The following is a 25,652-nucleotide window of genomic DNA, read 5'->3' as shown; positions in this document are numbered from 1 at the left end:
TGGTTTTTGACAGCGTATCCTCTGTTACTGACCCTGGTTTTTGACACGGTGTGCTCTGTTACTGACCCTGGTTTTTGACACTATCGTATGTTATTGAGCCTGGTTTTTGACAGTATCCTATGTTATTGACCCTGGTTTTTGACATGGCGTGCTCTGTTACTGACCCTGGTTTTTGACACTATCCTACGTTACTTACCCTGGTTCTTGACACGGCGTGCTCTGTTACTGACCCTGGTTTTTGACACTATCCTATGTTACTGACCCTGGTTTTTGACACTGTATCCTCTGTTACTGATCCTCGTTTTTGACACCTTATCCTCTGTTACTGACCATGGTTTTTGACACCGTATCCTCTGTTACTGAACTTGGTTTTTGACACTATCCTTTGTTACTGACCCTGGTTTTTGACTCTGCATCCGCTGTTACTGACCCTGGTTTTTGACACTGTATCCTCTGTTACTGACCCAGTTTTTTGACACTGTATCCTCTGTTACTGACCCTGGTTTTTGACACTGTATCCTCTGTTACTGACCCTGGTTTTTGACACTGTATCCTCTGATACTGACCCGGGTTTTTGACACTGTATCCTCTGTTACTGACCCTGGTTTTTGACACCGTATCCTCTGGAACTGACCCTTGTTTTTGACACTATCCTCTGTTACTGACCCTGGTTTTTGACACTGTATCCTCTGTTACAGACCCTGGCTTTTGACACTATCCTATGTTACTGTCCCTGGTTTTTGACACTATCCTCTGTTACTGACCCTGGTTTTTGACACTATCCTATGTTACGGACCCTGGTTTTTGACACTGTATCCTCTGTTACTGACCCTGGTTTTTGACACTATCCTATGTTACTGTCCCTGGATTTTGACACCTTATCCTCTGTTACTGACCCTGGTTTTTGATACCGTATCCTCTGATACTGACTCTGGTTTTTGACACCGTATCCTCTGTTACTGACCCTGGTTTTTGACACTATCCTCTGCTACTGACACTGGTTTTTGACTCTGTATCCTCTGTTACTAACCCTGGTTTTTGACACTGTAATATCTGTTACTGACCCAGGTATGTGACACTGTATCTTCTGTTACTTACCCTGGCTTTTGACGCTGCATTCTGTTACTGACCCTAATTTTTGACATTATCCTATGTTACTGACCCTGGTTTTTGGCACTGCATCCTTTGTTACTTACCCTGGCTTTTGACACGGCGTGCTCTGTTACTGACCCTGGTTTTTGACACTATCCTATGTTACTGACCTTGGTTTTTGACACTATCCTCTGATACTGACCCTGGTTTTTGACACCGTATTCTCTGTTACTGACCCTGGTTTTTGCCACTGCGTACTTTGTTACTTACCCTGGCTTTTGACACTGTATCCTCTGATACTGACCCTGGTTTTTGACACCGTATCCTCTGTTACTGACCCTGGTTTTTGACACCGTATCCTCTGTTACTGACCCGGGTTTTTGACACCGTATCCTTTGTTACCGACCCTGGTTTTTGACACTCTCCTATGTTACTGTCCCTGGTTTTTGACACCGTATCCTCTGTTACTGACCCTGGTTTTTGACACTGTATCCTCTGTTACTGACCCAAACTTTTGACACTGTATCCTCTGTTACTGACCCTGGTTTTTGACACCGTATCCTCTGTTACTGACCCTGGTTTTTGACACTATCCTCTGTTACTGACACTGGTTTTTGACTCTGTATCCTCTGTTACTAACCCTGGTTTTTGATGCTGTAATATCTGTTACTGACCCGGGTTTTTGACACCGTATCCTCTGTTACTGACCCTGGCTTTTGACACGGTGTGCTCTGTTACTGACCCTGGTTTTTGACACTATCCTATGTTACTGACCTTGGTTTTTGACACTGCATCCTTTGTTACTTACCCTAGCTTTTGACACTATCCTATGTTACTGTCCCTGGTTTTTGACACCGTATCCTGTGACTGACCCTGGTTTTTGACACCGTATCCTCTGTTACTGACCCTGGTTTTTGACACTATCCTCTGTTACTGACACTGGTTTTTGACGCTGTAATATCTGTTACCGACCCTTGTTTTTTGACACCGTATCCTCTGTTACTGACCCTGGCTTTTGACATGGTGTGCTCTGTTACTGACCCTGGTTTTTGACACTATCCTATGTTACTGACCTTGGTTTTTGACACTGCATCCTTTGTTACTTACCCTGGCTTTTGACACTATCCTATGTTACTGTCCCTGGTTTTTGACAGCGTATCCTCTGTTACTGACCCTGGTTTTTGACACTGTATCCTCTGTTACTGACCCAAACTTTTGACACTGTATCCTCTGTTACTGACCCTGGGTTTTGACGCTGAAATATCTGTTACTGACCCCGGTTTTTGACACCGTATCCTCTGTTACTGACCCTGGCTTTTGACGCTGCATCCTGTTACTGACCCTAATTCCTGACATTATCCTATGTTACTGACCCTGGTTTTTGACACTGCATCCTTTTTTACTTACCCAGGCTTTTGACACGGCGTGCTCTGTTGCTGACCCTGGTTTTTGACACTATCCTCTGTTACTGACCCTGGTTTTTGACACCGTATTCTCTGTTACTGACCCTGGTTTTTGACACCGTATCCTCTGTTACTGACCCTGGTTTTTGCCACTGCGTATTTTGTTACTTACCCTGGCTTTTGACACGGTGTGCTCTGTTACTGACCCTGGTTTTTGGCACCGTATCCTCTGTTATTGACCCTGGTTTTTGACACTGTATCCTCCGTTACTGACCCTGGTTTTTGACACTGCATCCTTTGTAACTTACCCTGGCTTTTGACACGGTGTGCTCTGTTACTGACCCTGGTTTTTGACACTATCCTCTGTTACTGACTCTGGTTTTTGACACTGTATCCTCTGTTACTGACTCTTGTTTTTGACACTGTATCCTCTGTTACGGACCTTGGTTTTTGTCACCGTATCCTTTGTTACTGACCCTGATTTTTGACATGGTGTGTTCTGTTACTGACCCTGGTTTTTGACAGAGATAAAGGCAGGTATTGTCCTTTAAACTATCATTATTAGTCATGGGGTCATTCAACAGAGAAGGAGACCATTCGGCTCATTCTGTTTTTAAAGCAAGTTGGATAGAGCTGTTCACAGAATGCTATTCCCCTGCTCCTTCCCTAGTGCCCTGTACATGGTCATCCTCCCGAGTGTATTGCTGACACTGGTTTTTAACACTGTGTGCTCCGTTACTGACCCTGGTTTTTGTTACTGTATCCTCTGTTACTGACCCTGGTTTTTGACACCGTATCCTCTGTTACTGACCCTGGTTTCTGACTGTGTATCCTCTGTTACTGACCCTGGTTTTTGACACCCTATCCTCTGTTACTGACCCTGGGTTTTGACACCGTATCCTCTGTTACTGACCCTGGCTTTTGACACGGTGTGCTCTGTTACTGACCCTGGTTTTTACACTATCCTATGTTACTGACCTTGGTTTTTGACACTGCATCCTTTGTTACTTACCCTAGCTTTTGACACTATCCTATGTTACTGTCCCTGGTTTTTGACACCGTGTCCTCTGTTACTGACCCTGGTTTTTGACACTGTATCCTCTGTTACTGACCCGAGTTTTTGACACTGTATCCTCTGTTACTAATCCTGGTTTTTGACACTGTAATATCTGTTACTGACCCAGGTATTTGACACTGTATCCTCTGTTACTGACCCTGGCTTTTTTACGCTGCATTCTGTTACTGACCCTGATTTTTGACATTAACCTATGTTACTGACCCTGGTTTTTGACACTGCATCCTTTGTTACTTACTCTGTCTTTTGACACGGTGTGCTCTGTTACTAACCCTGGTTTTTGACACTATCCTCTGTTACTGACTCTGGTTTTTAACACTATCCTATGTTACTGACCCTGATTTTTGACACTGTATCCTCTGTTACTGACCCTGGTTTTTGACAGAGATAAAGGCAGGTATTGTCCTTTAAACTATCATTATTAGTCATGGGGTCATTCAACAGAGAAGGAGACCATTCGGCTCATTCTGTTTTTAAAGCACCTTGGATAGAACTGTTCACATAATGCTATTCCCCTGTTCTTTCCCTAGTGCCCTGTACATGGTCTTCTTCCCGAGTGTATTACTGACACTGGTTTTTAACACTGTGTGCTATGTTACTAACCCTGGTTTTTGACACTGTATCCTATGTTACTGCCCCTGTTTTTTAATGCTGTCTCCTTTATTACTGACCCTGGTTTTTAACACTGTGTGCTCTGTTACTGACCCTGGTTTTCAACACTATCCTCTGTTACTGACCCTGGTTTTTCAATGCTGTCTCCTCTGTTACTGACTCTGGTTTTTGACACTGTGTGCTCTGTTACTGATACTGATTTTTAACACTATCCTCTGTTACTGACCCTTGTTTTTAACACTATGTGCCCTGTGTCACTGGTGTTTGACACTATCCTCTGTTACTGACCCTGGTTTTTGACACTGTATCCTTTGTTACTAACCCTGGTTGTTGAAGCTATCCTCTGTTAATGAACCTGTTTATTTAATGCCGTTTCCTCTGTTACTGACCCTGGTTTATGACACTGTATTCTCTGTTACTGACCCTGGTTTTTAACACTGTGTGCTCTGTTACTGACCCTGGTTTTTAACTCCGTGTGCTCTGTTACTGACCCTGGTTTTTGACACTATCCTCTGTTACTGACCCTGATTTTTGACACTGTATCCTTTGTTATTGACCCTGATTTTTGACACGGTGTGCTCTGTTACTGACCGTGGTTTTTAATACTAGCCTCTGTTAATGACCCTGGTTTTTGACACTGTATCCTCTGTTACTGACCCTGGTTTTTGATACTGTATCCTCTGTTACTGAGTTGAACGTGTGGTGCTGGAAAAGCGCAGCAGTCCAGGTAGCACCGAGGAGCAGGATGCTCCTGCCGCTCGGATGCTGCCTGGCCTGCTGCGCTTTTCTAGCACCACACTTTTCAACTCTGGTCTCCAGCATGTGCAGTCCTCACTTTTTCCTCTGTTACTGACCCTGGTTTTTGGCACGGTGTGCTCTGTTACTGACACTGGTTTTTAACATTATCCTCTGTTACTGACCCTGGTTTTTGGCACGGTGTGCTCTGTTACTGACACTGGTTTTTGGCACGTTGTGCTCTGTTACTGACCGTGGTTTTTAATACTATCCTCTGTTACTGACCCTGGTTTTTGACACTGTATCCTCTGTTACTGACCCGGGTTTTTGACACCGTATCCTCTGTTACTGACCCTGGTTTTTGCCACTGCGTACTTTGTTACTTACCCTGGCTTTTGACATGGTGTGCTCTGTTACTGACCCTGGTTTTTGGCACCGTATCCTCTGTTATTGACCCTGGTTTTTGACACTGTATCCTCCGTTACTGACCCTGGTTTTTGACACTGCATCCTTTGTTACTTACCTTGGCTTTTGACACGGTGTGCTTTGTTACTGACCCTGGTTTTTGACACTATCCTCTGTTACTGACTCTGGTTTTTGACACTGTATCCTCTGTTACTGACTCTTGTTTTTGACACTGGATCCTCTGTTACGGACCTTGGTTTTTGATACTGTATCCTTTGTTACTGACCGTGATTTTTGACATTGTATCCTCTGTTACTGACCCTGGTTTTTGACACCCTATCCTCTGTTACTGACCCTGGGTTTTGACACCGTATCCTCTGTTACTGACCCTGGCTTTTGACACGGTGTGCTCTGTTACTGACCCTGGTTTTTGACACTATCCTATGTTACTGACCTTGGTTTTTGACACTGCATCCTTTGTTACTTACCCTGGCTTTTGACACTATCCTATGTTACTGTCCCTGGTTTTTGTCACCGTATCCTCTGTTACTGACCCTGGTTTTTGACACTGTATCCTCTGTTACTGACCCGAGTTTTTGACACTGTATCCTCAGTTACTGATCCTGGTTTTTGACACTGTAATATCTGTTACTGACCCAGGTATTTGACACTGTATCCTCTGTTACTGACCCTGGCTTTTTTACGCTGCATTCTGTTACTGACCCTGATTTTTGACATTAACCTATGTTACTGACCCTGGTTTTTGACACTGCATCCTTTGTTACTTACTCTGTCTTTTGACACGGTGTGCTCTGTTACTAACCCTGGTTTTTGACACTGCATCCTTTGTTACTTACTCTGTCTTTTGACACGGTGTGCTCTGTTACTAACCCTGGTTTTTGACACTATCCTCTGTTACTGACTCTGGTTTTTAACACTATCCTATGTTACTGACCCTGATTTTTGACACTGTATCCTCTGTTACTGACCCTGGTTTTTGACAGAGATAAAGGCAGGTATTGTCCTTTAAACTATCATTATTAGTCATGGGGTCATTCAACAGAGAAGGAGACCATTCGGCTCATTCTGTTTTTAAAGCACCTTGGATAGAACTGTTCACATAATGCTATTCCCCTGCTCTTTCCCTAGTGCCCTGTACATGGTCTTCTTCCCGAGTGTATTACTGACACTGGTTTTTAACACTGTGTGCTATGTTACTAACCCTGGTTTTTGACACTGTATCCTATGTTACTGCCCCTGTTTTTTAATGCTGTCTCCTTTATTACTGACCCTGGTTTTTAACACTATCCTCTGTTACTGACCCTGGTTTTTCAATGCTGTCTCCTCTGTTACTGACTCTGGTTTTTGACACTGTGTGCTCTGTTACTGATACTGATTTTTAACACTATCCTCTGTTACTGACCCTTGTTTTTAACACTATGTGCCCTGTGTCACTGGTGTTTGACACTATCCTCTGTTACTGACCCTGGTTTTTGATACTGTATCCTTTGTTACTAACCCTGGTTGTTGAAGCTATCCTCTGTTAATGAACCTGTTTATTTAATGCCGTTTCCTCTGTTACTGACCCTGGTTTATGACACTGTATTCTCTGTTACTGACCCTGGTTTTTAACACTGTGTGCTCTGTTACTGACCCTGGTTTTTAACTCAGTGTGCTCTGTTACTGACCCTGGTTTTTGACACTATCCTCTGTTACTGACCCTGATTTTTGACACTGTATCCTTTGTTACTGACCCTGATTTTTGACACGGTGTGCTCTGTTACTGACCGTGGTTTTTAATACTAGCCTCTGTTAATGACCCTGGTTTTTGACACTGTATCCTCTGTTACTGACCCTGGTTTTTGATACTGTATCCTCTGTTACTGAGTTGAACGTGTGGTGCTGGAAACGCGCAGCAGTCCAGGTAGCACCGAGGAGCAGGATGCTCCTGCTGCTCGGATGCTGCCTGGCCTGCTGCGCTTTTCTAGCACCACACTTTTCAACTCTGGTCTCCAGCATCTGCAGTCCTCACTTTTTCCTCTGTTACTGACCCTGGTTTTTGGCACGGTGTGCTCTGTTACTGACACTGGTTTTTAACATTATCCTCTGTTACTGACCCTGGTTTTTGGCACTGTATCCTCTGTTACTGACCCTGGTTTTTGGCACGTTGTGCTCTGTTACTGACCGTGGTTTTTAATACTATCCTCTGTTACTGACCCTGGTTTTTGACACTGTATCCTCTGTTACTGACCCTGGTTTTTGACACTGTATCCTCTGTTACTGACCCTGGCTTTTGGCACGGTGTGCTCTGTTACTGACCCTGGTTTTTGACACTGTATCCTCTGTTACTGACCCTGGTTTTTGACACTGTATCCTCTGTTACTGACCCTGGCTTTTGGCATGGTGTGCTCTGTTACTGACCCTGGTTTTTGACACTGTATCCTCTGTTACTGAGTTGAAAAGTGTGGTGCTGGAAAAGCGCAGCAGGCCAGATAGGATTCTCCTGCTGTTCGGATGCTGCCTGGCCTGCTGCGCTTTTCCAGCACCACACGTTTCAACTCTGGTCTCCAGCGTCTGCAGTCCTCACTTTCTCCTCTGTTACTGACCCTGGTTTTTGACATTGTATCCTCTGTTACTGACCCTGGTTTTTGGCACTGTATCCTTTGTTACTGACCCTGATTTTTGACACGGTGTGCTCTGTTACTGACCGTGGTTTTTAATACTAGCCTCTGTTAATGACCCTGGTTTTTGACACTGTATCCTCTGTTACTGACCCTGGTTTTTGACACTGTATCCTCTGTTACTGAGTTGAAAAGTGTGATGCTGGAAAAGCGCAGCAGGCCAGATAGGATTCTCCTGCTGTTCGGATGCTGCCTGGCCTGCTGCGCTTTTCCAGCACCACACTTTTCAACTCTGGTCTCCAGCGTCTGCAGTCCTCACTTTCTCCTCTGTTACTGACCCTGGTTTTTGACATTGTATCCTCTGTTACTGACCCTGGTTTTTGGCACAGTGTGCTCTGTTACTGACCCTGTTTTTTGACACTGTATCCTCTGTTACTGACCCTGATTTTTGGCACGGTGTGCTCTGTTACTGACCCTGGTCTTTGACAGTATCCTCTGTTAATGACCCTGGTATTTGTTGCTGTGCCCTTTGTTACTGACCCTGGTTTTGATTCTGTACCCTCTGTTACTGACCCTGGTATTTAATGTCTTTTTTAGATTGGATTAGATTCCCTACAGTATGGAAATGGGTCCTTCGGCCCAACAATTCCACACCAATCCTCCAAAGAGTAACCCCTCGAAACCCATTCCCCTATCCTATATTTACCCCTGACTAATGCAAGTAACACTGTGGGCAATTTTTTGCATGGCCAATTCACCTGACCTGCACATCTTTGGATTGTGGAAGGAAACCGGAGCTCCCGGAAGAAACCCATGGAGAGAATGTGCAAACTCCACACAGACATGTCAAAAACCAGGGTCATTAATAGAGGACATAACAGGCATCATGGTGGCTCAGTGGTTAGCACTGCTGCCTCACAGCACTAGAGCCCTAGGTTTGATTCCTGTCTTGGGTGCTGTGAGGCAGCAGTGCTAACCACTGAGCCACCATGATGCTTGTTATGTCCTCTATTAATGACCCTGGTTTTCGATGCTGTCCCCTCTGTTACTGACCCTGGTTTTTGATGCTGTCTCTACGGTTACTGACCCTGGGTTTTGACACTATCCACGGTTACTGACCCTGGTTTTTGATGCTGTCTCCTCTGATTACTGAGTTGACTTTGTGTCCTCCAAATACTGACCCTTCTGCTATTGATAAGACATTTCTCCTTATTTCTACCATCCAAACCATTCACCATTTTAAAAACCTTGTTCAAACCCTGTCTAACTTAACGCGCTCTAATCGGAGAACAGCTCTATTCTGAAGACCCAACATCTTCTGATTGCTGAGACCTAACGTGAGCACAAGATTAGAACTTGTTTGGAAATAGGAAATGAAAGGATCAAAAGATTGACCTTACTGACTGGGCCTTCTGGGAGGGACTTTCTAACCCCGACCAGCCTGGTCTGCTCTTGAACCGTCTCCTACCTTGTGTGGTTGATCCCAGGGCCTTCTCCACAACCAAAGGCCAATGTCACCAACATCAGGGAAGACATAAAACCAAACTCAGTTAGTTATTGTCCTGCAACCTATCTCTCGGTCAAATGACTGCAATTAAACGTCATGTCAATGAAAATGATTCCCATTTCCTGGAATTCACGTGACTCAAAATTTATTGTTTGTTTCATTCATTCATGGATTGTGGGCATTGCTGTCGAGATCAGCATCTCTGATTGCCTTTGAGCAGATGGGAGTGAGCCACCTCCTTGAACAGCTGCTGTCAATGTGTTGTAGGTACCTCCACTGTTTTGTTGAAGGGGAGTTCCAAGACTTTGACCCAGAGCTGGATTTCTAGTGGTGGGTGGGTTAGATGGGAGCGTGCAGTGGTAGTGCTCCCAGACATCTGCTACCCTTGTCCTTCCAAAGCATAGAGGTTGGGGATTTGGAAGGTGCTGAGTAAGGAGCCTTGGTGCATCTTGTCGATGGTGCATACTGATGCCAGTGGAATGTGGTATGTTAAATCACATCACCTCCCTTACTGTTTAATTCTTTACTGTCGAGCAGTTCACTCTGAATTACTGATGGCGTGTTGTGCGGGACTCAATAAAAGGATACTAAGATCTGTGTCTTGTCTGCAGTTTGTTGCACAGGGTGAGTAAGGAGCTGGCAGAATGGTACTTCCAAGATGGACGAGCAGTGTTGGCTGCGTGTTGCCACCTTGCGGTGAATGACATTGAGGTACTACATCTCTGTTTAATCACTGACTAGTCCCCACACCCCAAATTGATCCAGCCCTGTGCTTGTTACTTCCTTAGCCTTTAGGCTGAAAAACATTTCCGGCTAAAATTGTATTCAAAGAGATTGAATAGAAAAGTACGCTGCATCTCAGCATCTGAGTTAATTGGCAGTGTCCTTTTGGGTGTGTAGCCAAATGACCACTCATTCAATTCTCTTCCCTACTCACTGATCAAGCAGTTGCTAAGTCCTCCAGACACTTTAGTGAGGCTTGATGCATCAGCTTTTGTTTTAGTGTGTGAATGAATGTTGAGGAACCGAGAGTGCACAATTCAATGGTTTTACAAGCAAAAGGCTGGCAGGGCTAACTCATCCATCACAAGCAGGTAGGTTGCTGTATACAAATGGAGCAGAATAGAATACAGTGCCAATGGGGGCTCATTGGCACATCATGTCCCTGCCAGATAACTGCAGAAGTAATCTGCTCTCATTCCCTTGTCGTTTCTCCATTGCCCTGGAATTTTAGATTTATCTTCAGATCTGCACCCAATTCCCAATTGAAAAGCCATTATTGAACCTGCCATCACCACGTCCTCAGGCTCTGTATTCCAAATCTTACCCACTCTCTGCTTAAAAAAAATGTAATTCCTCAACTTCCTTCTGATTCTTTTACCAGTCACCTTAAGTTGATGGCTGTTCATTCTTTATCCTTCAGGCAATATGTACAGTTTCACGCTGTCTACTGTGTCTCGACCTCTCCTGATTTGGAGTGCTTCACTAAAATCTAAACAACCTCAAAAAATACAAGGAGACATCAATGATGTTTCTGTGAAAACCAAAGTGATGTACTTGAGGCTGATTGACATTCTGCAGCAAAAGCATTTGATCCGTTCCCGACAAATTTAAATAAATGTAAGGCAATCAGTTCCTGACCATTTTAAAAATTATTAGTTTCAATTGGTTATGCCTCTAGAGGATAATATTTTTAATTATTTAGCTATATATTGTTCTCATTTACTTTGTATTCAATGCTGTTAATGCATTTGTTTGATAGCTAACACAACAAAACAACTCTGAATTTATTTTCAAAAATAGGTCCAGATAATTTCATACATGCCTTTGTTGTGAATGCAGTATTAGTTTAGCTGAAAAAAGGTGAAGATTTTAAAATGAAATGAATGTAATGTTTTATGTTAGTCGACAAAGATGATTTACTTTTTAATACTGTTTAACATGCTTGCATTAAGTTATATTGTGTACTAATGAAAACAGTACAAGTCAAACAGGATCATGTCTAAGCTGCGCAATGCCATACTTGAATGTAATATTGAACACTAATGGTCAGGGGACATTCAAGTGCAGGAAGAGCTTAGTTTTCAAAGATAATGAAGAAAGACTGGAGGAGAATGAGCTTTTCATCCTGAATAAGGGCTATGCACCATTTATTTTATGAAGATAAAAAGGTAGTCATAGGAACATGTGGAAGATCAATTCAGAAATAAATTGATTTGTGAGGAAGCACAGATTCAAACCAATAAAGTATAACTGTGGGATTAAAGCGAGGACATTTATCTCCACATAGAATGTGGAATAAAGGTTTAAATCATAGAATGGTTTAGGGACGAGGACATGTTGCAGAGAGTTTTTTTATGAAGCCAGTATGAGCCACTGTTATTACTTAAGGAGAAATCTGAACATCCAGCTAGTAACATAAATTACTACTGCACAATGTTTCATGTGTTTGAATCAAAGATGTTTCATCTTATATAAACGGTTAAACAAAGTAAATATTACCAACAACACTATAGCTTATAACGCAATATAACTCATTTATCTTTTGAAACATTGAAGTTTCCTCTACTTTTTCGGTGACCAATCCAAAGGTCTGCCAAAGTCCTGCAGAGTTCACTTTGATTTCTCTTCAGGTTCCCAGTCTGGCAGTTAGACTATTTACCTCTGTGAAGTTTCCACTGTTTCCTTCAATGGTCTCCTTCCCCGTCTGCTCCTTCAGACGTTTTTTTGAAGTCAATGATTCAAACTGACTGGGTTTGACCACAAGGCTTGCTGCACTTCACTGGAGATTTCTCCCTGCAACTACAAGCTAGTCAATTTTTTTCATAGTTCTTTTCCCTTTGTGAATTTCAAGTGGTCTGACCCTTGACCTGAAGGTAATATGAAGGACGGAGGACGTATTGATAACATTGGTGGCTTTCAATTTGAACGCAGCTTGCAATGTCGAACTTGGTCCGTGGCAATGAGTTGGAGCTGGCAGTTTGCGTGGGAACAGTGCTGGGGGATAGTGCCATGCCTGTGACAAACTATGTCCTGGAATTATTGGCCCGGAGGTGCATGTCAACAACAACTTGGTGAGTGCAGAGAGATGCTTTAAAATGATGACTCGGGTAAAATTGTATCCCAAGGATCAATGAATCCCAGTGACATTAATTCATTGCCTATTATTGCGTTGCGCAAGATCATTTAACTTATCTTCCTAATTCAATTAGATCCCTCTCCAGATTGTCCTGTAAATGTCTTCAATTCAAGTTTATATCAAATGTCTTTCTGAAAGTTAGGAACGAGGCTGCTTCTGTATTTCGGGGAGAGCATTCCAAGTTGTAATTAGTCACTGTGTAATAAATGCTCCTTATCTCCCCGTTTAGTTTGGTCAAGGTACATTCAGTGGCCATAGAATTCACTGGTTATCAAGATGCCCAGAATGTCTGAATACATCTGCAGGAACACTGACAGTGTTCTAAATGAAGTATTTGCATTTAATTAGCGACAGCATTGCTGTCTGCTTATTCCCTCCATTATCATTTCATGGACTTCCTTTGGACCAACTCATATTTGATTTAACTTCTGAGGCATGAGGCAGGTCTATAATAGTTTGACCTCAATGGGAAATTGAGCAAAGTGAAGCATGTTTCTTTGTAAGTCCATTTTCTCCCCCTCCATCAAAAAATGGTCAGCAGTTCTAACAGTGCGCAGCCTCTCTGTAATGGAGTGTCAATCTCTGTAACAAGCCTGGTGTGAAACTAAAATTAAACTGTTTAAAATTGATTCTGGAATTAAGAGGGTTGGTTTATAAGGAGACATTGAGTAGACTGGGTCTATACTCATTGAAATGTAGAAGAGTGAGGAGGGATCTTATAGAAACATATCTAATTATGAAGGGAATAGATAAGATAGAATCAGGGAGATTGTTTCCACTGGTGGGTGAAATTAAAACTCAGGAGCATATCCTCAAAGAAGGGGGAGCAGATTTAGGATTGAGTTTAGGAGGAACTTATTCACCTTGTTGTGAAGCTGTGGAATTCCCTGCCCTGTGAAGCAGTTGAGGCTACCTCATTGAATGTTTTTAAGGTGAAGATAGATAAATTTTTGAACAGTAAAGGGTTATGGTGAGCGGACGGGTAGGTGGAGCTAAGGGCATGAAAAGGTCAACCATGATTTTATTCAATGGCAGAGCAGGCTTGAGGGGCCAGATGGCCTCCTCTTGCTCCTAGTTCTTCTGTTAAACACTGAGTCTTGAGTCTCAGGATGCACAAATACCCCCCACTATGCGCAGCCGAAATTTTGATCCCTGTCATTAACTGTCCAGCCTTTGCTATATCCCCAAGCTATAAGTTCATCTGAACTGTTTGGCTGGATCATCCTTCTGTAATCACTGTCGGCATCTTATCATCCTTCAGAATCACAATGATTTTTCACTGCCTTCTGGGATGGGCAATAAGTGATGCCTTAGCCAGCGACACCCACATCTATGAGGTTTTTGTTCAGAATTCTCAAAGATTCCAGAGAAAACTTTAGCGATTTTCTATCATATTCATGTAGTTGCTCTTCCAGCTACAGGTAACAGGAGTAGGAATTATAGATGACATGCCACATGATGGCCCAGCTCAGCAGGCACTGCCTTAGTTCCAAGCTGGAAGGTTGTAGATTCAAGTCCTACTGTAGATATTTGTATACGAGCTGACACTTCAGTGCATCCTTGAGGAAGTGCTGTATTGTCAGAGGTACTGTTCTTGGGATGGGATGTTGAAACCTGAGTTCTCCTACAGGAGGATTATCATGGTATAATTTCGAGAGCAGGGGCATCTTACTGCTATGCTCTCATAACTCATTCTTCTCTTTATTCAATCACTCATGGTATGTGGGTCTTGTCAGCTGGGATAGCATTTATTGTCCATTTCAAAACTCAGTTCGAAGTTAACCATACTGCCGCGAGGCTGAACAAACCAGGTAAGGGACAGAAGTTTCCCTCCCTAAAGGACGTTTGTAAAGCAGATGGATTTTACGACAATGGTCATCATTAAACCTTTTAATTCCAGATTATTATTGAACTCAAATTTCACCATTTGCCATTTGAGCCCAAGTCTCCAGAATATTACCTGGATTTCTAGAATAATAGTCGACTGACAATTACTACAAGGCCATCACCTCCCTACATCTGTTAAAAAGCTGAGATTTTCATCCTACTGTTGTTCTGGGGATTTTACTGTACACAAACTGGCTGTTATGTTTGCTTACAATACAACACTGACTGCGTTTCAAAAAGATTTCATGGTGGGTAAAGTGTTCTGGAAGATTCAGGGGATGTGAGAAGCAAAATATAAATTATTTCTTTTGATGAGGGAGTGACTTCTCCCCTGATGGCGCCATCTTCCCTGCCCCAGTGGTGTCATCCCAACTGCACAGCCAAGGCCAGGAGCTCAAATACAACCAAGAACTCAATGTTAGTGTAGTGCTTTTCATTTAATGTCAACTGTTCAAAGCCAGTGCAAGATTTTTTTTGAAATAGAGTCACTCTGTTGACATGGCAGGACTGAGTAACCAACATATGAACAGCAAAGTCCCAGTGTACATCAACAACAAGGAAAAAAACAACCAGATCATGTGTTAGATTATCCCTGAAGGTGCTGTCCGAAGGAACTACACATTATGTATTACCTATTGAAATATGGTTTCTGTTGTTATGTAGAGCAAAACATAGGAGGAATTGTCGCCACATGCTTTCATCCTGCATCAATGCTTTCACCATCATTAGGCCAAAGATTATTCAATTCTTTGTGCATGCTTAAGTATAATTTGTTTTTCTCTTCTAGGCTTCATTTGTGGACATTTTGGAAAGAGTGACTATTTTTATTTCTTTTTGTTTTTAACCTTCTGCTTTTAGCTTTCCGTGTACTGGATACAGGTATTCCCAGTGTTGGCAAAAGCATAAATATTGACTGCTGTGCTTAGATCTGCATGTGGACTCCTGGTTCTCCTGTTGCTATAAAGATTGCTGCTTTTGTTTGGTGCTATTTTGGGTTTGCAGTGATTTTATATGTTTCACATGTCGTACAAATTTCTGCTCCAATGCAAAGTTCCACATGATTAGAAGGAATATTGGGAACTACATTAAGCAATAGCCGCTGGCTGATTTTCTATTCGTTGACCCTTAATCATCTAGAGTCGGTGAAGTAATGGAGTGCACTTGCTAATTTGTCGAGTCTTCCCCATATAGTAACCGTGCATGATCGTACATCTAAATGTGCTGTTAACTAATGCTGATATAAATCATTGAAAGGATTGGATCCTTATTAGTGGAATGAAGCAAATGCCAGTGATGTTCATGTGCATTGCTGCAACTGTACAGAATTCCTTGGTGCAGAACTTTTAACACATTTGTTGCACTTGTTTAAAAAAAAGTAGAAGAATTTTAAATGAATAAAAAAGCACATTTGTTGCAAGTAGCATTGAACCTAATAGCATTTGCATTGATACCGTGGAATTGGTTTTGGAATGTGACAGAAGGCAGTGAAGAAATGGCTGTGTTGATAGTATTTGTAATCAGGATAGGGTTGGTGCACCTAGGCCAAGAATATATCATGTGACTTTGATTTGCATTTCTGCAAAACAGCTTGGTTTATATCTTAAATGCAAAATCATTTATCCACATTGCTTGACAGCATTGAAAATAAATTGGCAGCATGAACACAATTAAATGATTATTTTGTGTTTTTTTTAATCTTCACAATTTTCATCCACATTAAGAATGAGAGTATCTGTGTGAAAATTGAACTGGTTCAAACTTCAATTTATTTTTCAAGCTGCTCTCATCATTTTTTACTCAGTCAATGAAGCATAATGCTTGCCTGTTCCTGTATCGATTAGGAATAACCATTAACATGATCCAAATTCCAAAGTAATCACCAACTATATTCAAAAAATGCATTTCAATTTCCCCAAATATTTCAGAAATACAGTAATTCCTCAAGATAGGGAATTAGACCAATTGTGACAATCTTTCCTAGTGATGGGCTCAATTGCTAAATCATGATTTTGTCTATCGATACTTAAAGTTGACAAAGGATCTGGATCCAATCAGATACATTCAAAGATATCGAAGAAAGTGAAACTGGAAATTGCAAGGACACTGGCAATAATCCTTAAGTCTTCCCTCGCCTCAGGGGAGGTGCCTCGGGACTGGCGAATTATGGTTGAGTTCCAACCTCTCCAATCAATCCTCATAACTGAAGCTTCTTATTCCTGTAACCATTCTTGTAAATCTGTTCTGCAGTTTCTCTAATGTATTCACATCCTTCCTCCAGTGTGGCATCTAGAACTGTACACAGTATGCCAGCTTGGGTCTAAATGCCTTGTATATGGTTGGGATCACCTCCTAGCTTTTCTACTCAATGCTTCTATTTATAAAGCCCAGGATACAGTAAGCTTTAGGAGTTACTCTGTCCCTCTGTTCTGCCACCATCAGTAACCTATGCTAATATACACTAAGGTTGCCCTGTTCCTACATCTCTTAAGTACTGTATACCCTTATTTTGTAATGTCTGTCCATGTTCTTCCATCAAATGTAGCATCTCATTTATCCACCATCTGTCCACTCGACCAACTTATCAATGACCTTTTGGTGGTCTACACTGTCCTCTTCACAGTTTACACGTTTTATATCATGGCAAATTTTGAAATGGTCCCCTGCACACCATGATCTAGTTTATTAATGTACTCAGGAAAAGCAAGAGTTTCAATCCTGACCCTTGAGGAACTCCTCTGCAAACCTTCCTTTCACATGAAAAATATCCATTGACAATAGCTCTTTGGTTCTTATTAGTCCTCTTCCTTCCATGGGCTATAATTTTTCTCATAAATCTGTTGTATGACACTCTACTGGATAGGAGTGATATTGTGACTGGAGTCAGTAGACATTGACAAAGATGTGAGGATTGATGAATATCCCTGAGGTTTACTTGCTTGCCCTTGGGTAGTCAGATAGAATTTTACTTCAGTATCTTAAATGGGAACAGTGAAGCCTATCACAGAGCCAGTGGCTTATGGTCTGACTTCATGTGGTTTCCCCAAGCCATGCTTTGCTCTAGACCATGTGAAGGGTCATTGTTCTTTGGTAAAACAACCCCAGGGAATGCTGGAGAAACTCAGCAGGTCTGGCACTATCTGTGGGGAGAGAAACAGAGATAATGTTTTGAGTCCAGTCTGACCTTTCTTCAGAACGCAGGGTTTCTGAACCCAAAGGCCCCATCCTCAAACGCAACCCATTGAATTCAGCACCGAATATGAACCTCTTGCATACCTTACCACTTAACTTTCCTCAGTAGTGTTAAAGTGTCTTCAAAGTAGACCTTTAAACAATTTAGCTCCTGAATTATGGCACAACACTGTTGAAAGGCTTCACGTCTTGGTCTGTTGTACCACTCTTGTTCAAAGTGGATTACTCCTTAGTTTTCTCTGTTCGACATATTTGAAGCAGACCAGACTTGGAAATAGAATCATCATAGAATCCTGGCAGTTTTGAAAGCAGGGCATTTGGCACATCTAGTCAACACTAACCCTCTGAAGAGCAGCCCGCCCAGACCCAACCCTTACTCAAGCCCTGTAACCGCTCCCCCCCCAATTCCCACGGCTGATCCACCCAGCATGCACATCCATGGACACTACGGCAATGTAGCATGGTCAGTGCATCTTAGCCTGCACATCTTTGGCTTGTGGAAGGAATTCAGAGCACCTGCAATAAGTCCACACAGTCACATAGAGAATGTGCACACTTCACACAGATAGTCGTTTGAGGGTGGAATCGTACCCAAACCCTTGATGCTGTGAGGCAGCAGTGCCACCGTGCCACCCTAAATCTAGCCAAAGAAATTACCAGCAGTTAAGGGGGTAGTCTTTAACAAGGATTACCTGTCAGTCAAATCTGTTCCAATGGTGAGGTGAAAATCTGAGCCACTTTTCATTTTTGGCCTGCAGCTATACTTCCCTTCAATTAATATATGGCTAACTGGAGCCCTGAGTGAAGTAGCTTCCCTGGCCCAGACCCTAGCTAGTGCAGGCTGGGGCCCCCTATTTGATGCCCAATTCACTAGCCCAAGACTTGTCCAAAACATCTGTCCAAAATTCTCTCTCCACAGATAGTGCCTGACCATCTGATCATTTCCAGCTTTCATGCATTTTTAAAAAAATAAATTTCAGATTGTCAGCATGTACCGTACTTTATTCTTGCTTTGATCCTGATGTGCTAATAGGAGAGGGGACCGGTTAGCTCAGTTGGCTGGATGCCTGTTCCACAACGCGGCATGCACTGGCTGAGCTGACTATGAAGGAGTCTCCTTCGCACCCTCTCTCCGAGCCTGAGGTGTGGTGACCCTCGGGTTAAGCCACCACCAGTTGTCTCTCTAATGATGACCTATGGTGACTTTGCCTTTACTCTCTGGTTACACTGAGCTAATGACTTCTGGGAAGGTGATGGTATTATTGCAAAACTATTAAGGTAAGGTTCTGAAGACCTGGGGTTTGAATCCCACCGTGGCAGGTGGCTGAATTTGAACTCAGAAAATCTGGAACTGAGAATCTAGTGGTGACCATTATCAAGTGTTGGAAAACCCATCTGATTCACTAATGTGCTTCAGGGAAGGAAATTGCCATCCTTATTTTGTCTGGCATACACGTGACTCCAGATCATCAGCAACATGGTTGACATTGAACTGCCTCCCAGGGCAATTAGGGATGAGCAATAAATGACCCATGGATGATTAAAAACAGAAACATTCTGGGGAAATAAACATGGAGAATGCTAGAGAAACTCACTGGCAGCATCATCCCAGCCCTCCTTTCCCAGTTACACTCTCTTCCAACCGCTTCTGTTGGGCAGAAGATACAAAAGCTTAAACCCACGTACCACCAGATTCAAGCGCAGCTTCTTCCCTGCTGTTATCAGACTTCTGAATAGACCTCTTAAATTTTGAATCTAATGTTGATATTGCTTTTTGTGCATTTTTTCTGCAGCTGTAACTTTGTATTCCTCATTTGCCCTGTGATCTTTGTATGGCATGATCTACACTTTTCACTGTACCTAGGTATATGTGACAATAAGAATCAAATCAGATCATCTGTGGAGGCACAAGAAACAGAGTTGACATGTCAAGTCTCGCATAACTCCACACTGGTTCAAATCCCACCAAATTTTTGAGTTGAAAGTTAGTCGAAATAATGGTGACCATCAGCAATCATAGAAACCCAACTGGCTCACTAATCTTCTTGCTAATTCTCGGATTAAGCTGTGTTTGTTTATTGTGATTTTTTTTCCACAGGGATCTAGCGGCTGACTTGTTGACCATGATACCTGACAGTGAGCTGTTGTTGGTCAAACTGTGCGCCTTCTACCCAGGAAGCACTGCAGAGGTTGATGATCTTCATGAGAAGGTAAAGTTTGGGAGCTGCAGAGACCATCTTACAATTTTCCAGAAGGGTTTGTGCAAAAGGTGCACAGGGAAAAGCATTGGTTTTGTTACTGTTGCCACCCCAAAACTCTTTGAAAAGCATTTTTGTGACTGGATGCCTGTGTCCAATAGTGTAACACAGGGTTTGGTGCTGGGTCCTTTGCTGTTTGCTGTGTATGTTAATGATCTGCATGGTGGCTCAGTGGTTAGCACTGCTGCCTCACATTGCTGAGTTTGATTCCTGCCTCGGGCGACTCTCTGTGTGGAGTTTGCACATTCTCCCCGTGTCTGCATGGGTTTCCTCCAGTTTCCTCCCAAAATCCAAAGATATGCAGGTTAGGTGAATTGGCCATGCTAAATTTCCCATAGGTGCATTAGTCAGGGGTAAATATGGGGAGGGGGACTGGGTCTGTCTGGGTTCCTCTTCAGAGGCTCGGTGTGGACTTGTTGGGCCAAAGGGCCTGTTTCCATACTGTAGGGAATCTAATCTAATCTAGGCAGCAATATTGGAGGTCTGGTGAGTAAGTTCACAGATTAACAAAAACTGGTGGTGTGGTCAATAGCAAATAGGAAAGCCTTAGTGTACAGGATGATATAAATGGGCTGGTCAAATGGGCTGAACAGTGGCAAATTGAATTTCATCCTGAAAAGGATAAGGTGATGGGAGAACTATCCATAGATCCTTGAAGTCAGCAGGAAAGGTAGAAAGAAGGCAAATGGGATACTTTCTTTTCTTACTCAAGGCATTGAATACAAGAGCAAGAAGTTTTCATGGAGCTCTATATAATGTTAGCTGGACCACAGCTGGAGTACTGTACGTTTGTAGTTGCCACACGACAGGAGGTTGTGATTGGACAAGAGAGAGTGCAGAGGAGATTCACCAGGATGATGCTCAGATGGAGCAGTTCACCTCTAAAGGGAGACGCAATAGGCTAGGAGTGTTTTCTTCAGAGCAGAGAATGCTGGAGGGCATCTGATTGAGGTGCACCTTGTTTTGAGAGGCATAGAGAAAAACTCTTCCCCCAGTGGAAAGGTCAGTACCAAGGGGGACACAGTTTTAAGATAAAGAACAGGGTGTTTAGAGGCAATCTGAGGAAAAAAACATTTTCATTCAGAGGTTTGTGGGTATCTGGAACTTGCTGCATAGAAGAGGTGGTAGAGACATGAACCTTCTCAACATTAAAAAATATTTAAAAATGAAACGGGGATTACAATAGATAGATGGCTGATGACTGATGCAGACATGATGGGCTGAAAGGCCTTGTTTTGTGTTTTAAGAACTCTAGGACCCATTGGTGACACCAATAGTGTGGTTCACAGTAATGTGGCAGAAACACACACAAGGAATGCAATCACCCATTCCTTTGCAGAACATGCTAAAGTGTCCCGAAGGCCTTAAATGGAGAAGCTTCCATTCTGTTCCTTACTGACTCTTTTCAGCAGTTTTCCAGCACATAAATAAATGGCAGTTTTGAACAGCCACGGTTCTAATGTAGGGCATTGCTGTGGCTGTAAAATGGGATGATGAAGGTGTGGCAAATTGCTGCCCTCTGGCTTCAGGAGAATTTAATTTCTTTGATTTTTAAATTATTTTCCAGGCAGAATCAGATAAACAGCTCTGAAATCACACCATCCTGTGTCTTTGGGAGTGTGGAAATGTCAGATATTGCACACACTATTCTCCACACTCTGGGCTGTTAACCTCAGTAGGAGGGAGCTTCATGAGGTCACCCATGAAGGGGCAAAGCAGAAAGAGGCATAGTCACCATGGCAACCAGCTTCTGGATGGGTATAAGGGGGAGCTGTGTGCTCCCTCAATAATCCACTGGTTGTGTGAAACAAGGGAACCCAAGGGAAGACACGATTGAAAAGGGATGGGATTTCCCCATTCAGTAACATAGCGATTAGTGACAGTGGTTAGCACAGCTACCTCATGGTGCCAGGGACTCGGGTTCGATTCCAGCCTCGGGTGACTGTCTGTCTGGAGTTTGCACATTCTCCCCATGTCTATGTGGATTTCGTCAAAGTGCTCCAGTTTCCTCCCGCAGTCCAAGGATGTGCAGGTTAAGTGGATTGGTCATGCTAAATTGCCAATAGTGTCCATGGATGGGCAGGTTATGTGGACTAGCCATGGGAAATTCAGGGGTACAGGAATAGGGTAAGATGGTGGGTCTTGGTGAGATGCTCTTCGGAGGATCAGTGTGTACTGAATGGGCTGAATGGCCTGCTCCCACATTATAGGGAATCTATGATTCAATGATCAATCATCTCACAATATTCACTTCAGGCCGTGATCTCATCCTCCACTGTCGGACAGGTTCTGGGTGAGGGTGGCATGGGGTCACGGGTCCGATTCAATGAAGCACTTTTGCTCCACCTTGATCTACAAACAAGGATTAACAGCCTATTATCTGCAGCACCCTGAGGGTATTGGGGTGGAGGTGGGCAAGGTAGGGGTAGCAAGGTGGCAGTGTAGGCTGCTGAATAACCTTGAACTTTTTAAAATGATGGGGGAGAGTAAAGATGTTAAAGTTAATTGATCAGTGTCTAAAATCAGAGAGTATCTTATTTTATTCCAGGAGCCAGGTAAGAAAGGCAAAGCAACAAGCAAAGGATGAAGACACAGACTATAGTGTGGCCATGTTTGCTGAGAATATAGAACTAGGGTAGGAAAGTAAACTGTGAGGACGGTGTTTAATGTCTGCCAAGGGATACAGGCAGTTTACCTGAGTGGGCTTAGGAGGGGGAAAACTCCTGAGAAACAGAAAAGCAGGAAGTATTGAAGATAAGAATCTAGTCATTATTAGTTTTCAGAGAGATTTGGGTGTGCTTATACGTAAGAGTTGCAAAACATTAACGTGCAGATATAGCAAACAATTGGATGGCAAATTGTATTTCAGCTTTGATTGTTAGAGAGAAATGTAGTGATTGTGATGAGGCCAGCCAGATGGACCACATAGAATATGAGTTCCCTGATTGTTAATATGGTCCAGTCAGGGAGCCCTGGCTGACAGATACAAACAGGAGTGTCAGAGGTTCTGCTCACTCTAAGCTGGCTCTGAAGAAGCTGGATCAGTGTCAAGTACCATGAACGTGTAAATAAAGGGTGACTGGATCCTGTCAGGATACACTTCCTGCAATTCAATGGACTTTGGTGAAATCAAAAGCTCAGATTAATGTTAAATGGTTTTATCCACCTTTGATAATAAAGGAGGAGGTGTAACAAAATCTTCACTAGCTTGAAGCCTGGGAGGAGAGAGCTGTTCTGGAAGGAGAGATAGAATAGGAGTGATGTCTACTCTCTGGGGTTTAGAGTGAGAGGTAATTTAATTCTTTTGGCTGGGGTGTCTGGAACTAAAAGTCATAATTTGTGATAAGGGATCAGACATTTAGGATCGTGATGAGGGGATTCTTCGCTTCAGGATTGTGAAACTTTGGAATTTGGATACTCAGGTGCTAATTGTATTCAAAACTGAAATCATTAATTTTTGGGTCCTAAGTAACTCATAAGATATTGGAAAGCCTAAGAGTAGAGGCCAAGTGATATTCTTATTGATCATTAGAGCAGAATTAAGGTGCTGTATAGTTCACTCCAAATCCCATTTCTTATATTCTTTGCAATGCATCTTTCTATTATACTAGTGGTTTGATTGATATGTTATAAAATAAATCTCTTCACAGTGTCATTTACCAACCTGTGAAGAATGTTTGCAAATCGCGGCAACATTTCAAAGTGAAGGGGAAACGTTCCAAGCAGTAAAATATTATTTATTGAGTTCGGTGCCAGAAAAAGCACTTCCAATTGGCCTTCTTTATGTTAAAGGTAATCTTCCTGCTTTCAGTTATCTGATTGATTGTTCTTTAATTAACTTGTATAATAAAATGTATGGAGATACAGCATTTTCCTGATTCCTCCTAAGTAATTTGTTCATTCATTTATTTCATTCATGAGCACGGCTCATGTTGACAAGCCCGCAGTCATGTTCAAACATTGTATGTTTGATTGTGTGAGTCTGTTTACTGTCAATGTCTGATTGGTTAACTCTGGGCATAGACTGAGAGCAAAGTAAACAAAGTTATCGTAGAGCTTTAAGCCAGAGCTGAAATGTAGAGTAGACATTTTAAAGCACCAGCGAGTTTTCAAAAGATTTGTAGCTCAGGTTGAGGTTCTGAGCTGAAAGGTTTATTTTCAGACATTTCATCACCATACTAGATAACATCTTCAGTGAGCCTCTGGATGAAGCACTGGTGGTGTAGCCCACTTTCTATTTATGTGTTTGGGTTTCCTTTGGTTGGTGATGTCATTTACTGTGGTGACGTAATCTCCTATGGGTGATGTCATTTCCTGTTCTTTTTCTCAGGGGGTGGTAAATGGAATCCAAGTCAATGTGTTTGTGAATAGAGTTCCGGTTGGAATACCATATTTCTCGGAATTCTTGTGCATGTCGCTGTTTGGCTTGTCCTAGGATGGACGAGTCGTCCCAGTCGAAGTAGTGTCCTTCCTCATCTGTATGTAAGGATACTTGTGAGAGTGGCTCATGTCTTTTTGTGGCCATTTGATGTTCATGTACATGTTCACGAGAATTCCTAGAAGCATGGCCTTCCAACCGGAACTCTATCAACAAACACATTGATTTGGATCCCATTTACCACCCCCTGAGAAAAAGAACAGGAAATGACATCACCAACCCAAGGAAACCCAAACACATAAATAGAAAGCGGGCTACACCACCAGTGCTTCATCCGGAGGCTCACTGAAGATGTTACCTAGTATGGTGAAGAAATGTCTGAAAATGAACCTTCCAGCTCAGCGAGCAAACCTACATCCATTTTAAAGCACTGTCAATAAAAACTGTTACACACACAGAAAGAAATGTTGCCCCTTCATTTGTTTGAAATTGAAGATGTAACATGGTCAGCACCCATGCTGATTGGCCATTGTAGATATATTGATAAAGTGAGGAGGACGTTTCCTTGTTCAAAGAACACTGGACCAGTCAACGTCAACCACACATAGTCACATGTAGGTGCATGCCATAGAGGGAAGGCATTGGATGATTATTTGGATAGAAATGACCTGTAGGACCTTGAAGTAAAGGCAGGAGAATGGCATTAGGTAACAGAACCGATACAGACTTGATGGGTTGAATGGCCTCCTTCAGCACTGTAACAACTGTGCAATAATCCCTTTTTTTAAGGACACTGGGAAAACCAACCTGAGGTTGGGGGTGAGGAGGGGACACGGCAGGGTTGGGAGCACAAGATCTAGAAACAAGTCAATGGTTTTCACTCACCCTCATCTTTCATGGTGAGCTTAGTTCAGAATTCAGAACTTTCCAGAAAGCCATTGGAAATAAAAAATGTGCACAAATGTTAAGCAGGAGCAGCATAGGTTTCGGGTGAGAGGGGAAAGATATAAAAGAGACCTAAGGGGCAACCTTTTCACACAGAGGGTGGTACGTGTATGAAATGAGCTGCCAGAGGAAGTGATAGAGGGTAGTACAATGCAACATTTAAGAGGCATTTGGATGGGTATATGAATAGGAAGGGTTTGGAGGGATATGGGCTGGGTGCTGGCAGGTAGGTCTAGATTGGGTTGGGATATCTGGTCGGCATGGACGGGTTGGATCGAAGGGTCTGTTTCCATGCTGCACATCTCTATGACTCTATGAGGTGCATACTGTTGCAAAAGGTAAATCCTCCTGAATCCAATAATTCATTCACTTATTTTCAGTTTCAGACATAACTGAGGATGGCTAA

At 42.7% G+C, this 25,652-nt stretch overlaps 1 protein-coding gene across 7 annotated transcripts in view; it reads left to right on the top strand.

Moving 5' to 3' along the window:
* wdr17 (WD repeat domain 17) overlaps positions 1–25,652 on the top strand; it is a 253,003-nt gene that overhangs the window by 202,902 nt on the left and 24,449 nt on the right. For 6 of the 7 annotated variants that reach the window (XR_006313775.2, XM_087973815.1, XM_043704725.2 and 3 more), the window contains 5 exons: positions 10,062–10,161; positions 12,385–12,524; positions 15,335–15,355; positions 19,764–19,875; positions 23,574–23,715. Coding sequence is in view for 6 of the 7 variants with exons in the window: in XM_087973815.1 (XP_087829941.1) it covers positions 10,062–10,161; positions 12,385–12,524; positions 15,335–15,355; positions 19,764–19,875; positions 23,574–23,715 (515 nt within the window). In the remaining variant the exon portion in view is untranslated. The remainder of the gene's footprint in view (positions 1–10,061; positions 10,162–12,384; positions 12,525–15,334; positions 15,356–19,763; positions 19,876–23,573; positions 23,716–25,652) is intronic. The other variant, XM_043704704.2, reaches the window with a different exon arrangement.

Source organism: Chiloscyllium plagiosum, unplaced genomic scaffold (genome assembly GCF_037043375.1).
Source record: "Chiloscyllium plagiosum isolate Xiang-an unplaced genomic scaffold, Cpla_swu_hap1 HiC_scaffold_2, whole genome shotgun sequence".
Taxonomy (NCBI): Eukaryota; Metazoa; Chordata; class Chondrichthyes; order Orectolobiformes; family Hemiscylliidae; genus Chiloscyllium; species Chiloscyllium plagiosum.
Note: the sequence above shows the minus strand (reverse complement) of the source record. Positions and strands in the feature narration are given on the sequence as shown.